Source organism: Spinacia oleracea, chromosome 6, assembly GCF_020520425.1.
Source record: "Spinacia oleracea cultivar Varoflay chromosome 6, BTI_SOV_V1, whole genome shotgun sequence".
Classification (NCBI taxonomy): domain Eukaryota; kingdom Viridiplantae; phylum Streptophyta; class Magnoliopsida; order Caryophyllales; family Amaranthaceae; genus Spinacia; species Spinacia oleracea.
Genome location: NC_079492.1, coordinates 112,826,729 through 112,842,503, shown reverse-complemented (window position 1 = coordinate 112,842,503; position 15,775 = coordinate 112,826,729). Strand labels below are relative to the sequence as shown.

The 15,775-nt window shown below is 35.1% G+C and overlaps 1 protein-coding gene across 1 annotated transcript; it reads right to left on the bottom strand.

Moving 5' to 3' along the window:
* Positions 1-1,219: 1,219 nt before the first annotated feature.
* On the bottom strand, positions 1,220-11,405 carry LOC110795564 (uncharacterized oxidoreductase At4g09670). Its single transcript, XM_022000580.2, has 2 exons — positions 10,551-11,405; positions 1,220-2,058 (listed from the first exon to the last, which is right to left on the bottom strand). Exons 1-2 carry the CDS (start codon positions 11,019-11,021, stop codon positions 1,438-1,440), a joined length of 1,092 nt encoding a protein of 363 aa, XP_021856272.1. The 5' UTR covers positions 11,022-11,405; the 3' UTR covers positions 1,220-1,437.
* Positions 11,406-15,775: the final 4,370 nt, after the last annotated feature.

The following is a 15,775-nucleotide window of genomic DNA, read 5'->3' as shown; positions in this document are numbered from 1 at the left end:
CTTCGGCGTTATGATCTTCTTTCCTAGGTTCCATCTGATTCCTCTACTTCCCGAGGTCTCCGCGCGAGAATCTTCGAGAATACGTTGGGGGCTAGGAGTTTGATATCGCCTTCTCATGTCCCTCCTTGTAGCTCGGCTACTTGACTCTGGCTGGTCCTTGGGTCGACTCGAATCACCTATCCTTTCGTGCATCCATGGCCTTAGCCTGTTGTGCACGCTACTTCGTATCCTTGTAGGTTGACTAGTTGTCATCGCGTTGCTTCGGAAGGTTCAGGGCGTGGGCTCCCTACACCATTTTTGTTGTCTTTAGGCCATTTCTTTGCAGTTCCAGGTACTCTCCGTCCATTTGGTTCCCAGATGAGCTCTCGGCATTGGTGTAAGAGTTTGGTTAGACTTGGAACGTTCACCGTTCGTTTGTTGCTCCACATCCAGTGGTCTCGTGGTCCTTTGGCGGGTGAGACGTTCATTTCTTGCATCTTTCTCCTTTTCTTGTGCAAAGAAGTTCTGTATTATTTTCATGGCCTCGTTTAATTTCTCCCTCGTCGGGACCGGAGGTCTAGAGACAAATGTATGTGTGTGTTGTCCTACTCGTACTAGAGTAGGGAGGCGCTTCAGATCCAGATCCAGCGTCTTTGTAGTTGAGGTGTTCCATTCTGGAAGCAAAATGATTGATTTTTCAAGGCTTTTGTAGTATCTTTCCCATAGACGACGCTAAATTATTCCGGTATGAAGCAATGGGCTTCGGATTGAAGGCTCTTTTGTTGTATGGAAGATCTAACTTGCTCTTGAGTGTAATGAGTCCACGAATACCTGCACATAAGTAAGGTTACTGGACTCGGGGGTGGTTTCGAAGAAAGCCCCTCCGATGCCTAAGTAAGAACTAGGTTCGGATCTAAATAGAGTACTCTAGAGAAATGTATGTTTTAAAACAATAAATAAACGTAACTTGATATGTGCGCTAGGGCGACATATTTATAGTGCGTGTGTTGTAAATGCAGCTGGGTTTTACTACCAGTGGGCCTTGGGCCTCTTATATGAGATGTAGAGCCTATAAGGTGATATTTGGTTTATGTTGTGTTAGCCAAGTGGGCATTTGCCCAGCAGGCCCAATTGGTAGCCAATTGGGCACCCAAACATGAAGTATTAATATGGGGATTGATTAACCACCACGTACAACAACGTAACCTTTAAAGCAATAAGATGGAGATTAATACCATGATAATAGAGCCAACATTGGAATCTTAATAAGGATCACAAACTCGATCTGAAATACAACACAAGTATATGAGTACACTAGAACAGTTGAATGCGAAAATAACTGACTAATACAAATATGAATGATTTAACACCCTAAAAACAAGCTATAAGACCTAGCTTATTGCCAAAAGTTCCCAACAGAAGAATAACAAGCACTACACTTTGACATTTCAAGGGAAATCAATAAACCACCTCAACTGCCTGAAGTCCCTTATCAATGGAAACCTTGACAGCATCAATAACAAGTTGAGTTTTCCTACTAATAGTAGGCCACTTCATTTCTGGTGCTAAATCGCGGAATTTTATACCATCAACTAAACCTGAAAACTCCTTTACCATAAGAACTTCCTGAGGGAGATCCGTACTTACAACCTGCTCACTTGATTTGTGCGTCCATTCCAAGGCCTTGTCAGTGAACCAACATTTCGAGGCTGTTTTAAACGACACCTCTGATGCTTTATATGGAATAAGAAAATCATTGACATGTAAGGTTCCATTGGTACCAATAACTGTTATATCCATGGTTAAGTGGGAGAGAAAAGAGCAGTGGAAAGTGGCTATTTTTCCATCTTCCCAATGCAATGCAGCGTCACAGGACAATAACACCCCATCATCGTTTCTAATTGGATTCCTTAAAGCAGTCACAAATTTTGGCAGTTCGTAATTTGCAGCCCACAGAATCGCTCTGATGCAGTACCACCCCACGTCACCCAGAGCACCAAGCGCGTCAAGATCAGGTTTCACTCTGATGTCATTTTTAAGGAAGTAATCGTCAGCAAGAAAAGTGAATATTGCGTGTACCTGTCAAATTAAAAGTTGAAATGTATATGATGAGATCGAATTAATTGAGTCTCTTGAAAAGACCGGAATTTACTCTAATACATTGGCAAGAAAGTTATCTATTAGGAATAAACACAACTTACGTCAATCTGTAATAACACGATTCAGAATCTTAAGTCCAAACAAGATTATTACTATTGGGCCAAGACGAGAATTCTGGGCTACCTTACATGTAAGGGTTGATGCCTTCGGTAGATGTTTCCGAGTGAAACATTACCATATTGTGATTGTGTTTTTTGGCTGTTACCACCCATTTCACTCTTAGGGCTAATTCGGATTCGGGGCGAGTTTGGGTGGGTAGGTCCTAACCCCCTCCAAATTGTTGTTGCGGGAGCAGTAGAATGCAGATCAATGTAGGAAATATGGTTGAAATTATATTCTTTTTTCTGATTAATTTCCTAGTTTACTCGGTGTTAATTAGGAACTAGTAATATTTTGGTATGTAATAATCTCTAGCATTGTTTAGACTTGAGAGCACATACCATTTTAGAAAAGACAATGGTTTTTAGTTTAGCCTATAAAATGAGGTTTAGGCCTAGCTAGAAAATAAGAGAGAAAATACATTAGTGAGAGAAATTGTATTATTTTGCAGAATCATAATGATACGATATTATTTGAGGGGAGAAAATCTAAATTTCTCAGTAAAACATTTATTTTTATTATTGTTATTTGCTATTTGTTCTACCTTGTATTTGTAGCTTTGTAGGCCTGACCCTTAACAAACCCAAAATGATATATAGAACATGGCCTGAAGATAAAAGAGGCTCTAAATTGTACTATTAGTCAATTTGATTGATAATTATTGCAGAAATTTAGTAGTAGATGAACTTGACTATATTTGAACCTTGAAGTCAAGGAGATCACGAGTTTTAATCCCAACAACAACCTTTTTCGGAAAAATTAGTTTTATTAATCCAACCTTTCGGAGGAAGTCTTAATCTATACTAGGTATACCATTGAAATGGTATACTAATATTCTGCATTTTTATTTAGTACCAAACCACATAGTTTAGTACAAGAAAATCAGTTGTGTTTTCTCATCTAATACCAAACAACATAGTTTGGTAACATGGTTTCATTGTTATTTGGTTCCAAACAACATAGTTTGGTACTCACAAGTCAAAGATAAATGTTATTTTTCGTGGGCCAGACTCAATTTACTACATGAACTTACTATTTAACCCTTAATATACCAACTGAAGTTACTATTTTAACCTTAGTATACCATTTTAATGGTATACCCAGTATAGATTCAGAAAACCTTAACCTTTCGACGATTTTCCATTAGTAATCCAACCTTTGAATTCTTATTAAATAATCCAACCTATATACCCTATTAACTTTTATTGCACCTATATGACCGATAACCGGGTAAGAAGGTTAGCTCATTTTTATAATTTTTCTTCACCCTCTCTACTCTGATTTACATCTTCCTTCCTTCTTCCTTTCTTACTGTTTTCTTCTTCCTTCCTTCAACACTGCATCAACCTTCACCTTCCCCCTACCTCACCAAACTCCAGCCCCAACAAACACCATCCACAATAATAGACACCAAGCTAGTTATACCCTCCTTTATTGCTCCTTTTGTCCACCGCATCTAACACTCATACACACCTCTCCGTAATCAACCACGCATCACCACCTCCATCTACCAAATCAACCTAGCCACCATCTCTCCATTACTCACACCATCACACCCCTTCCTCTCCCCGATCCGCCCAGCAATACCACACACCTATGTGCAATTCCCAACAACCTTCAATTCATCGGCCATCTCCTCTGAATTTCAAATATATGCCACTAATTAAACGAATAATTCTCAAATCAAAGATCAGACATCACATAAAGAAGTTTCTTAATTATCGAACTTCTTCAACCATGGATATCGATGTCTGGTTAGCAATCGCGACGGTTGCGATTAACACGTACTGGATTAAGCCCATTATTGAAATTTTTGATCTGGTATTTTTTTGGTTAATTGAGATGATGATTTATTATCTGGTTTCTATGATGTATTTAAATTTATTGATTTGTTAATTTATGGGGTGTTCTTGTTTTGAATTTTCTAAAGAACTGACATTCGATCAACTTACTTTAAGGTAAATCAGTTATCTTTTTTATGTGGGTAGTAATTCATTTGGGGGATTTTGTGTAATTTTTTTTATTAACACTGTAAAATTAGATGAAAGCCTTCGGTAGAGGAAGAGGAGGGAATGAAAGAGCATAGAGGAAGGAGGAAGAAAAAACAAAAACCAGAAGGAAAGAAAAGAAAAGAAAAAATATATTAAATTATAACGAATAATAGCATGACATGTGTATAGGTTACCTGCTATATCGGGTTGGTGACCTGTTGGGTGCAATAAAAGTTAATGGGGTACAAAGGTTGGATTATTAAATAATAATTCAAATGTTGGATTATTAAATAATAATTTAAATGTTGGATTATTAACGAAAAATCGTCGAAAGGTTGGATTATTAAAAATAATTTTTCCTTATTTATTTTATTTTTAGTAGTAGATACGGATCGGAGGGAGTTTTTTAATTTCAGCATGGAAATTTTGTGAAACACTACCTTAATGTTTAGACGTTTTGTGAATTACTACCTTATAAAAACTTTTTTATATTTTCCTTCCTTATAAGTTCCATTTGTTAGAGTAACACTACCAGTTAACGTTTGCTGTTAACGTTCTCCGTTTGTGGGCCCAGGCCAAGAGGTCCCCTCCATTTATAAACTTGAATTTACCCTTAAGTCCTCCCTTTACTTCCCTAACAACGACCTTCTCTCTTCTCATTTCTCTTTCTCTTTTCTCCTTAATTTCTCTTTCTTCTTACTCAATCCCTGTCCTCTCATCAATGTTTGTTCTTCTATATATGTCTTCTCCTTTACTCTCACCACAAACTCAAGAATCCATTAACAATGATATTGTACCTCTCAGCCATCTTCAACCAGACAAATACATGGGACTCTTTCTTAAGTTCAATCTATATACATGTCGGTAGCATTCTTAAACCTTTTTGCTTCAATATGTGAATGACAGAAGCAACTTCCTCCATCGGCACACCATGATCTTGCATTTCATAATACAAAGCCCAAGTTTCTTCATTGTAACCGTGAAATTCATAACCCGCAATTATCGTGTTGAACAGTAGACTTTCCTAGCATTTCATCAAAGACAAATTGAACATCCCCAATTCATCGAATCAACTAAAACTCCCAAATTTTTGTTATACAATTGTACAATCGAAAACCCCCAAATTGAAATAAAAGACCCTAATTGAAAAGTCAAAATATGAAATCACACAAATTTTATCCAATCCAGAACCTTAATTTTGTAATTAAGTTGTTTCAGAACTGAATTAAAAGGTTTATAGCAATTAAATTAACAAATTGCTTCGAATTTTACTTCAATCCAACAAGAAAAAAAAACCCTTATTTGAAAAAAAACGCAGAAATTGTTCTTGATGAACATATTGATTACATTTACCTTTTGATTACTTGAATTTCATATATCACTGCGCAATTTTCTTTAACAAGAACAATTACCCAGATGTTGATAGTTTTTTGAAGTTATTGAATGTGGTTCTTAGCTGTGTTTAAACAAGGGGGAAGGGAGATAAACATGTTGAAGAAATCCGTTGGAGTGGGCCCACAAACGGAGAATATTAACAACAGACGTTAACTGGTAGTGTTACTCAAACAAATGAAACTTATAAGGTAGTAAAATATAAAAAAGTTTTTATAAGGTAGTAATTCACAAAACGTTCCAACATTAAGGTGGTGTTTCACAAAATCTCCTTTCATCATATCAACTTTTACGGAGTATGCATTATAGTTTTTGTAAATAAAAAAGTGGAGATATTTAATTATAAAACTAGTGTGTGGCCCGGGCGATGCTCCGGTTGCTACATTGAATAGTTAAATTTTAGAATTCTCTTGAGCGCAATATTTGACCAATATGCATGTATCCCATAAAGTGAAAAACATCCATTAAATTTGTCAACTACACAATAATTTTTCAATTAGATCATCTTATAATTTGTATGTTGTTTTCTAATGGAACCAAGTACTTCAAGTTAATAAACACCAAGTTAGATATATACTACATATATGCAGCTATGCAGGGCGTTTCTATAGTAGACTCTTATGAGATTTATGACATCATGTTTTTTTATGGTTGTTCTAATTCTTTAATTATTATTATTTTTTCAAAAATAGTCCATAGAAAATAAAAGTCAAATAAAAATTTAGTTATTTTAGATTTCATGTTTACATTTATTTATAAATTAATGTAAAGAGATAAATCACAATTGGTGGTTGGTTAAGATGGTAATAAGAGTTATCATCTACATCTGAGGTCATGTGTTAAAATCTCATTGTATTGATTTTGGTTGTCCATGACATGAAATAACATTTGATGAGTGGATGATGTGGCGCAAAAGGGAGAGTATTACGTGGCACATATACTTTTTTCACAACGTTTTTTAATATATGAGTATAGATGATGAATTGACAAATGTTCAATTTCAAATGATGCATTAAAAAAAAATGGAGTGTATTCCATCTATATATTATTTCTAGACCTGATCAAACGGCGGGCCGGGCATGGGCAAAAAAATCAGCCCGCTATGTCGGGCCGGGCCAAGATTCGGGCCAAAAACCTGTGTCCAAACCCGCTATTTTCAGGCCTAAAATTCCGGGCTTTTCGGGCTATTTTCGGGCCGGGCCAAATTTATAACTAAAAAGTATATTTTTGTGTTTCCCAAACCCACCCAAAAAAGTAAAATTTTGGGTCGGGCCGGGCCCGAAAACCGGGCCGGGAAATTCTGCCCAAACCCTCAAAAATTTCAGGCGGGCCGGGCTGGGTTCATCTTGATCAGGTCTAATTATTTCCATACCACACCAATACACTATCAGACTATCTATTTCAACTCCCAAGCACACGCACTAACGCACGCACCCTCTTGCCCACCGTTATCGTTCCGACTTCTTTTGAAAATGCTACATATACTCTAAGGGTATGATACCATTGACTGTGATTGGCCTAAAATTTTAAATTTCAAGTAGGGTTGCCATTTTAGATTTAGATTTTAATCTTATACTTCATCCGTTCTGCAATAGATGCATCGTTTCTCTTTTGGACAATATTCATTAACTAACTTTCACAATTATTCTTGCACATTATATAAAAACAAACATAGTCAAGTGAGATCTTGCTAAATTCGTATCAATGTGAGGATTCCAAATATCAATTTTTTATAATTTTTACTTACACGCAATTAGAGATATTAATGTTCAAAGAAACATGTTGGGATACGTGAAAAAAAGTAATGATGCATCTATTACGAAACGGAGGAAGTATAAGATTACTTATGTGAAAACAATCAATAAAAAGTTGAAAACACAGGGTATGTTACTATTTAATATCCTAAGGGGTATATCCGTATATGTAGCAGCTTCCCCTCCTTTCATTACTTAATTACTTCAAATGCCACTATTACCGTAGTTCCTATAAAAGGCATAAACCGTTTTCGTAATTATAGTCCACGTTTTGATTTGTGAAGTCAAAATTATAATTATTGTTTGACTTCTTTAGTTTTATACTAACTAGTTGTTGAACACTAAGATATTTTGAAATCAATAGTCAAAATGAAGTTAACAAATAAGGAGGGCGATGAGAGGTAAAACCCCGTGAAAATAAGCTTAGCAATAAAAAATTAATTAGATAAAAGTTACATGATTTATCAATAGCTACGTGAACATATTAGGGTTGAATCCATCTAAGTGAATAACCAAGAACGTTTTTTTGATGAAGAAAGCAGGAAGGGGCAATTTGGCGAAGGAGAAGTGACGGAAAGAAAAAGAACAAAGGGAGGCATTCATACAAAAAATTATGATGGAAATAAGAAAAAGAAAAGTAAAGTAAAAGAAGTAGGAACAAAATGCAAGTAAGGAGGCTTGAACCTTAGATACTTGCAACATTAATATAGAGTCTTTAAAGGGAAGTTTGCCAAATTCATTCCTTCTGAATAGTGAATTTCATACTTTTGTCACTCATATGACTATTTATAAGCATAATACTCCAATTGCATGTATTTTAAAGGTTTCTAGTATTTTTCCTGTGCAATGCACGTGAGCATTATTTTTAAAAACTTAAATCGTTCTATATACATCTTTAAGCATATGTATCACAAAAAATTTTGTTTATGGTACCACAAATATTTAATTAGTGTAAGTAAAATCATTTTATATCTATTACTCTTCCTTTAAGGTACGAGTATTATAAAATTAAGTCAAATAAAATAAAAGGGAAACAATCAACGACAATGATATTTTTTGAGGGATAATTTAACATACAATAAAATTTCTCTAAAATAGCAAATAAAATAATTCGCAATTAAAGTAATTAATCAAAACAAATGAGAAAACTTGAGATTATACCATAGAAAAAAGGAATATATATAAAGTAAAAACATATTTCTTTGAAAAATGTAGGATGAATTAGTAATATAGTTTGTTGTGTGAATGATATAACGAATAATGGTTGGTAGTCCAATTTATTTATAAGGGGGCATGAAAGATGAGTGGTTGATGGTTTATTGGTACAAGATGTTTATTTTTCTTGTACTCTTATTATTTTTATAAGTGAAGAATTAATAAAGACTATTAAGTAATAATGTATCAGTACTAATATAAATTATTATTGTTTTTCACATGAAACATTAATTGAAAAATCACAATTTATGTTAGCTCATTGATCAGTGATTATACCTACATTTTTATTATGAGTGTATTTTGAGGTGTTTATGTTTTTTTAAATACATGAATGTCTTTTAAGTTTTCTCTTGTTTTAATACAAGTAAGTTTTAATAGAAAGTATAGAATTAACATTAAAAATGAGTCAAACACAAAAGAAAAGAAAAACATGAAAAAAAAAGGAAAATAATGGAGAAGGTGACACATGTCAATGATGTAATTATGGTTTGAGTTTTTAAATATTCCCTTTGTCCCAAAATATAGTGCTCGTTTGACCAAAATCACGGTTATTAAGGTAAAGGATAACATTGATAATAAAACAATGATTATTTGTACTTTTAAGATAAAGTATACGTTAGGTGGCTTTTATGGAGAGAGAAATTAGAGATTAAAGGTGTGTACATAATAAATGGCCCTCAAAAAGACAAAAATCAAGCACATGAGTTGAATAAAAGTCAAAAAGTACTATTTTCAAAGTAAAAATTCTGACTTTTTTAGCACAATATTGGAATTACAATTAGTGCATGAGGGTATTATGGGTAAAAATTAATGGTTTAAAATAGAAATAGGCACATTATTTAGGGACACCATTTTAGGAAAACAGGCACTATATTTTGGGACGGAGGGAGTACTAAATATAGATAGATTAATTCTACCCAATGTACCCTTATCATTATATCAAAAAATTTATTGAAAACAAAACAAAATAAAAATAGTACTATATACTCCTTGCGTCCCTAATTGTTTTTCTCATGCTTCAAATATGCTTTATTAAGAGTTGGGTGCACGCAAAAAATTGAAAATAGACAAAAATGGTGGGACCATATGTAATTTATGTGAGAGTAAAAGTTGTGGTCCAATGCGCATTTTTAGTAATTGAACAATCTTTTAGGGACGGACTAAAATGACAATTGACAAATGAGGCAAACAAAAAAGGACGAGGGTAAAAACTATATTACACTTTTTCATGTAGTATATTCCACATTCTCCGTACTATATTTAACTTTCCAATACAAGCCGATTATCCATGTACTATATTCTACTTTTCCATATACGGAGTACTCATTGTTCTCAAAATGAATGTCTTTTCTAGAAGCATGACTATAATTTGGAACAGTGGGAGTAGTACAATAATAATTGTAGTGACATTTGACTTTACACATTAATCTATGTCGCACACCTTAGTTTTACTCCCTGACCGGCACAATTATTAAGAAAATGTAGTTAAATTTGATATAATAATGATGTAAGTGGGGTAGATGTCATGTAAAAGTTACAAAAATAAAATTATTTATGATTTAAGTGACCTTATAGGAGAGTGAAAAATAAAAAATAAAACAATTGATGAGTATGTGTAAAGTTACTGAAAATGAAATTGTGACTCCACAAAAGAAAAAACGACCGAAAATAATAATTTTGTAATTGTGACTACTAAAAAAATATTACGGAAGGAGTAATTATTACTCCGTAATATGTTTAATTGGATGTGTTAGTAAAACATACTTTGAAGTTTGTACAGAGTATCTAACAAAAATTTCATTGAATAATGTTATCTTAAAATATTAATGTGTAAAAAATATGACACGGAGTAAACATGAGAAGGCAATAATGTTATCTTAAAATATTAATGTGTAAAAAAATATGATAAGGCATTTTAGAACGGAGGGAGTATTAAATTAAAGCAAAGACGAAAACTTACAGCCTTGAGGTGGCCAAAACGCTGAGAATCAGCTAAAAAATCAGTCATAATCTTAGTCCTTGGGTGATGCATCCACATTGTACCATCCATATACTGAACTCCGTTAGCCTTGCAAGCATTCAACATGACATCCAACTCCTTAACATCCAATGCAGGTGGTTTCTCAACGATGACATGCTTCTTTTTCTCTGCCGCACGGACCACCCATTGCAAGTGGAGACTTGTGGGTAAAGGCACGTAAACAGCGTCGACTTCCGGATCGTCGATAACCTCGTCGTAGCTTCCATAAACCTTAGTGGAAGGGTCGAAGCTGTTGGTGGTAGCGAAAGTTTGGGCTTTTTCGAGGGAGCGGCTGCCAATGGCATGGAGGGTGGAGTTAGGTGAGAGACTGATTGCACGGGCAACTTTGCGGGATATTTCTGCGCAACCGAGGATGCCGAACCGGATGGCATTGCTGCCGGACTCTGCCATTGACCTGAGGAATGAACCTAGATAATGGAGTGTAAAGCTAACAAATCAGCTTTTGTGAGAAAGATATTGGCCTTTACAAACTGTTAAATAAGGCTCTAGAAAATAAATATTCAAAGGTGGGTTATTTTTTGGTGTAAATGAGCCACAAGGTCAATATAAATTACAAATGGGGGGCGGGTGATTCGAACCTGAGACCTATAGTACACAGGCCTTCAGTCTTAACCACTAGGCCAAGACATCATTGGTATTGAAAGGTGGGTTGTAAAGTTACGTAAGACCCTTACAAAATTTCTCATTCAGTATCAATGTATCATTATCAGTGCACGGTCAATTTTTAGTTTTTGGTTTTTTTTGGTGTTGTAAGTCATACTCCCTCTGTATTTATTTAAGAGATACACTTGCCTTTTCCGGCCGTATTTATTTAAGAGATACACTTGCCATTTTTAATATGCATATTTTATTATATTCACCCACCCTTTTACATACATTTCCAACTTTGTCTTAATATATGTGCAAATAGTAACCGTAAAGATTATTTTGAAACGGATGTAATACACAATACTCTACTTCGTATTTGATTTAGGTTGAATTATTAACTCAACATTAATACTTCTTCCGTTCTTTTTTAGGATACAATTTTTTTTATCACCTTTGTAAATGCAATATTATTTCCAACCATTAATATCAATGGTTAAAAATTATAAAAAGTTGTATAATAAATCTATACAATGGTACGATTATAATAAGACCCACGTGACTAATTTTTTTCTTAAATATAACTGACTTTTCATGAAATAACTCTGAGTTTTAGCATAATTCACCAAACGCCCATCAAGTTTCAGAAATACACCAAATACCCATCACAAATGACTTAATACCCCAAATATCCCTAATGACGTCATTATCCTCATAATCAACCAATTACGATCTAATTACCCACCTAATCCCTAATAAACCCCCCTAATCAATCACCCATTAATCCACCCAATTAAGCCACCCATTAACCCACCACTGCACCCACCTCAAGTATCATGGAAACAAACTCCAACTCCACCTCCACCTTCACCCTTCATCTTCACCTCAAATCCATACTCATTCAACCTGCGCCAATTCCTCCACCACAAACCGGTAGGATTCCACCGGATTTTGATTTTTCGGCAATGGCGGCACAACATAGAGGAGGGCAGAAGCAAATGAGCAAAGAAGATGAAGAAGAGAGAGAATGGGGATGCGAGAGTGGATACAAGGGAAGGGGAGAGCGACAGATTCGATCTCCCTTATTGTCTTTGATTCAACAGATCCACGCTGGCGCTCGCAAAGACTCATCCCCGCCGGCGCGTGCAGAATTTGACTACTAGTGGTGTTCTCGGCGCTTTGCCGCCATTGTTGATCTGCAATTGGTGTTCGCATGAAGCAATTCAACGTGGTTCCGCCACTATTGGTGGTTCTGCGGTAGGAGTCATAATCGATCGCCGGGAGAGTTATACTGGTGTTGTATCAATTAGCAGCGAGTACCGAAGGAATGGCGACAGTGTTAGATGGGAATGTAGTGGAGAAATTGGTGGTCGAATTATCGACGCTTACCTAGTCCCGAATTCATTGTTGCGAACAATGCACCGAGTTTCGAGTGATCGGGAACAATCTGCTACCTAATTGAATCAAGCATGATGAAAACCTCAATTCATAACCGATTATCTTCAGGATCAACCAACGATTTGTAATTTGTAAGAAAAACGTGAGAAACGCAACAAGAAGACCGCCGTGAGAAACCGTGAGGAACGCAACAAGAAGACCGCTGAGAAGTGCAGCAACTTCGTCTTGAATTGAATTGTAGAAATGAATTGTATGCAAATTGGTGGTCGGATTATTTTTTGTGGTTGATTTTTTTTTTTTGGGTAAGCATGGAGGAGTGAGAAATCTTGAGCTTAGATTTAATGGTGGTGGAGGTTGCTAGTATTTGAAGGACAGTGTTCATGGAGGAAATGGCAGGGAAGAATGAACAGGGAGAGGAGAAAGGAAAAAAGAAAATAATAAAGGAAAAAAATGGGTTAAAGGGTGGGTTTAAAAGATGGGTTAATTGGGTTGATTAAGGGTGGATAATAGTCATGTTGATTTTGAAAACTGACAACAGAAAAATGTGAACTGCTCCCACCGTATATAATTAACAGGTGCACTTTTCATAATCCGTTTTATTTTATTAATTGTTGCACTTTCTATTTATGGAACTTTCCCCCTTATTTTATACGTAGTAATTTTCTTCTTATCTCATGGACCACTCTAGTCATATTTTATCATTTATTCCTTGTCTTGTCTTTCATTTAAATATGCTTTACTATCCTTATCTTTTTTACAATTGTTTATTCTCCATTTACCCCATTTACATCTTATTTTTAAAAAAATCAATCACTTTTACTAAACTCCGTGAAGGCCACTTAATTATATCCGGAGGGAGTACTCTTTTTGGTGTTTAATTTTCTAAGAGAATATAAACTGCAAATTGAAACAATTCTGAATGGGTTACCTATTTAAAATCACTTTCTAGTTATTCCAAAATTCAGCATTCATTACGGAGTACGAATTACTCCCTCCGTCCCTTAATACTCACACCGCTTTCCTTTTCGCGCGGGGCGTCCCTTAATACTTGCATCACTTCCATAAATGGATATCTTTACTAATATTATATTATTTCTCACACTTACCTACTACCCCACCTACACCCCTACTCCCTACTCCCTACAAAAAATCATTTAAAAATCCACATCCCTCACTCACCACTCCCCACCCCTTACACATTTCTCACTAATTATATTAAAAAATACCCCACTATCAACTACCACCCATTAAATTAATAAGTCAATTTAAATGTCTTAAACTCCGCACCGGTCAAACTGGTGCGAGTATTAAGGGACGGAGGGAGTATATATTATCCCAGTGTTAAACAACTGTACTCCGTAGACTATACTCTTATGCGAAGTGTATATATTAGGTGCACACGAGATATTCTGTATCTATACTAATATATTTAAAAGTGTTGTCAAAAACGTCTATGTGCCATGTAATACTCTTTTCTTTACGCCATATCATCTACTTACCAAGTGTTATGTCATGGACAACCATAAAACCAAAAATCAACCCAATGAGGTTCGAACACAAGACTTTAAGTGTAGATGATAACTCTCATTACTATCTTAACCAACCACCAATTGTGGTTTATCTATTCACATTAACTTATAAATAAATGTTAACATGAAGTCTAAAACAACGTTTTTTTATGTGATTTTTTATTTTCTATGGACTACTTTAGGAAAAAATAATAATAATTAAAACATTTGGACAACTATGAAGAAACATAATGTCATAAGTTTCATAAGTATCAACTATAGAAACGTCCTGCATAACTGTATATATGCGGAGTATCTAAGTTGGTATTTATTAATTCAAAACTCTTAGTTACACTAGAAATAAATTATAAGATGATTAATTGAAAAATTTCTTAACATGATAAATGGCGTAGTGCGTCTGTGTAGTTGACAAATTTAATTGTTGTTTTTTCACTTTATGGAATACATGTATTTGGTCAAATATTGACTTCAAGAAAAATCTAATACTTAAACTATTCAACGTAGTAATCGGTAATGTCCGAGCCACCCACTAGTATGTTGTTTAAATATGGGAAACACATTTAGTCGCGTGAAATTGGTGATTGCGAGTGAGAATGACTCATGCCTTATTTATTTTATATTATTATCGTGTCGTAATCTTTTGGATGTGATAAGAAATTGGTGATTGGAAGTGAATTATTTGGAGTACCCAATCTTTTGGAGGTGATAAGAAATTTGTGATTGTGAGTCATGCCCTGTGTTTTTTTAATTTGGCATAACTTCTTGTCGATCGAAGTTGATGTGATTCAATGAAGTATCATTTTTGAAAAATAAATTATTACTTCCGTAGTATCTTGGGATTGATCGAGACATACCTGGATTTAATTAGCTATATTTCTTCATGTTATTTTTACTTATTTTAGAAAAGAGAAAAAACAAACTAGAATATGTTTATGTTCATGGTCCTCATAAAGCACTTGCTAGGGATCGGATGAAACAAACATATAGAAACATTACGAGTTACGGATCCGAAGTACAACACCAACACAACAATCATGTTTTTGTCCCAAATGATTGAGATCGGCTAACATGAATCGTTGTTGTGAACACAAATTGGAGATAGAGTTACAAAAGATGATAATGAAAGATTATAATGATACGACTAGGGGTGTCAAATCGGATCAACGGATCGGGTTTGGGTCGGACTCATCGGATTCGGGTTGAAACGGATCGGATTGGAACGGATTAATTTGGCTAACGGGTCAGATCGGATCGGATTGAAAACTTAACGGATCGGATCGGGTCGGATTTTTTATTCACGGATTCATATCGAATCGGGTTGTAAACGGGTCGGATTGTAGTCGGTTTGGGTCGGATCGGATCGGATTGGAATACGACGGATTATTAACGGGTTTAGTCGGACTATAACGGGTTCGGGTTCATGTCGATCGGATTCATATCGGATCGGATTCATTTCGGGTCGGATTCATATCGGATCGGATTCATATCGGATCGGATTCATTTCGGATCGGATTCATATCGGATCTGATTAATCGGTAACAGACTAAAACGGGTTGGATTGAAACTAATTTAGCCTGGTTACGTTGGATTCAGTTTTATATTGGTTCGGGTAATTATCGGATCGGGTTATTT

Bases quoted from the DNA above. Each gene is read 5' to 3' on its own strand.
- LOC110795564 (XM_022000580.2), bottom strand. From the start codon at position 11,021: ATGGCAGAGTCCGGCAGCAATGCCATCCGGTTCGGCATCCTCGGTTGC. The intron at 2,059-10,550 runs GTAAGTTTTCGT...TTAATTTGACAG, and splicing joins GTTTTGGCCACCTCAAGGCT to GTACACGCAATATTCACTTT.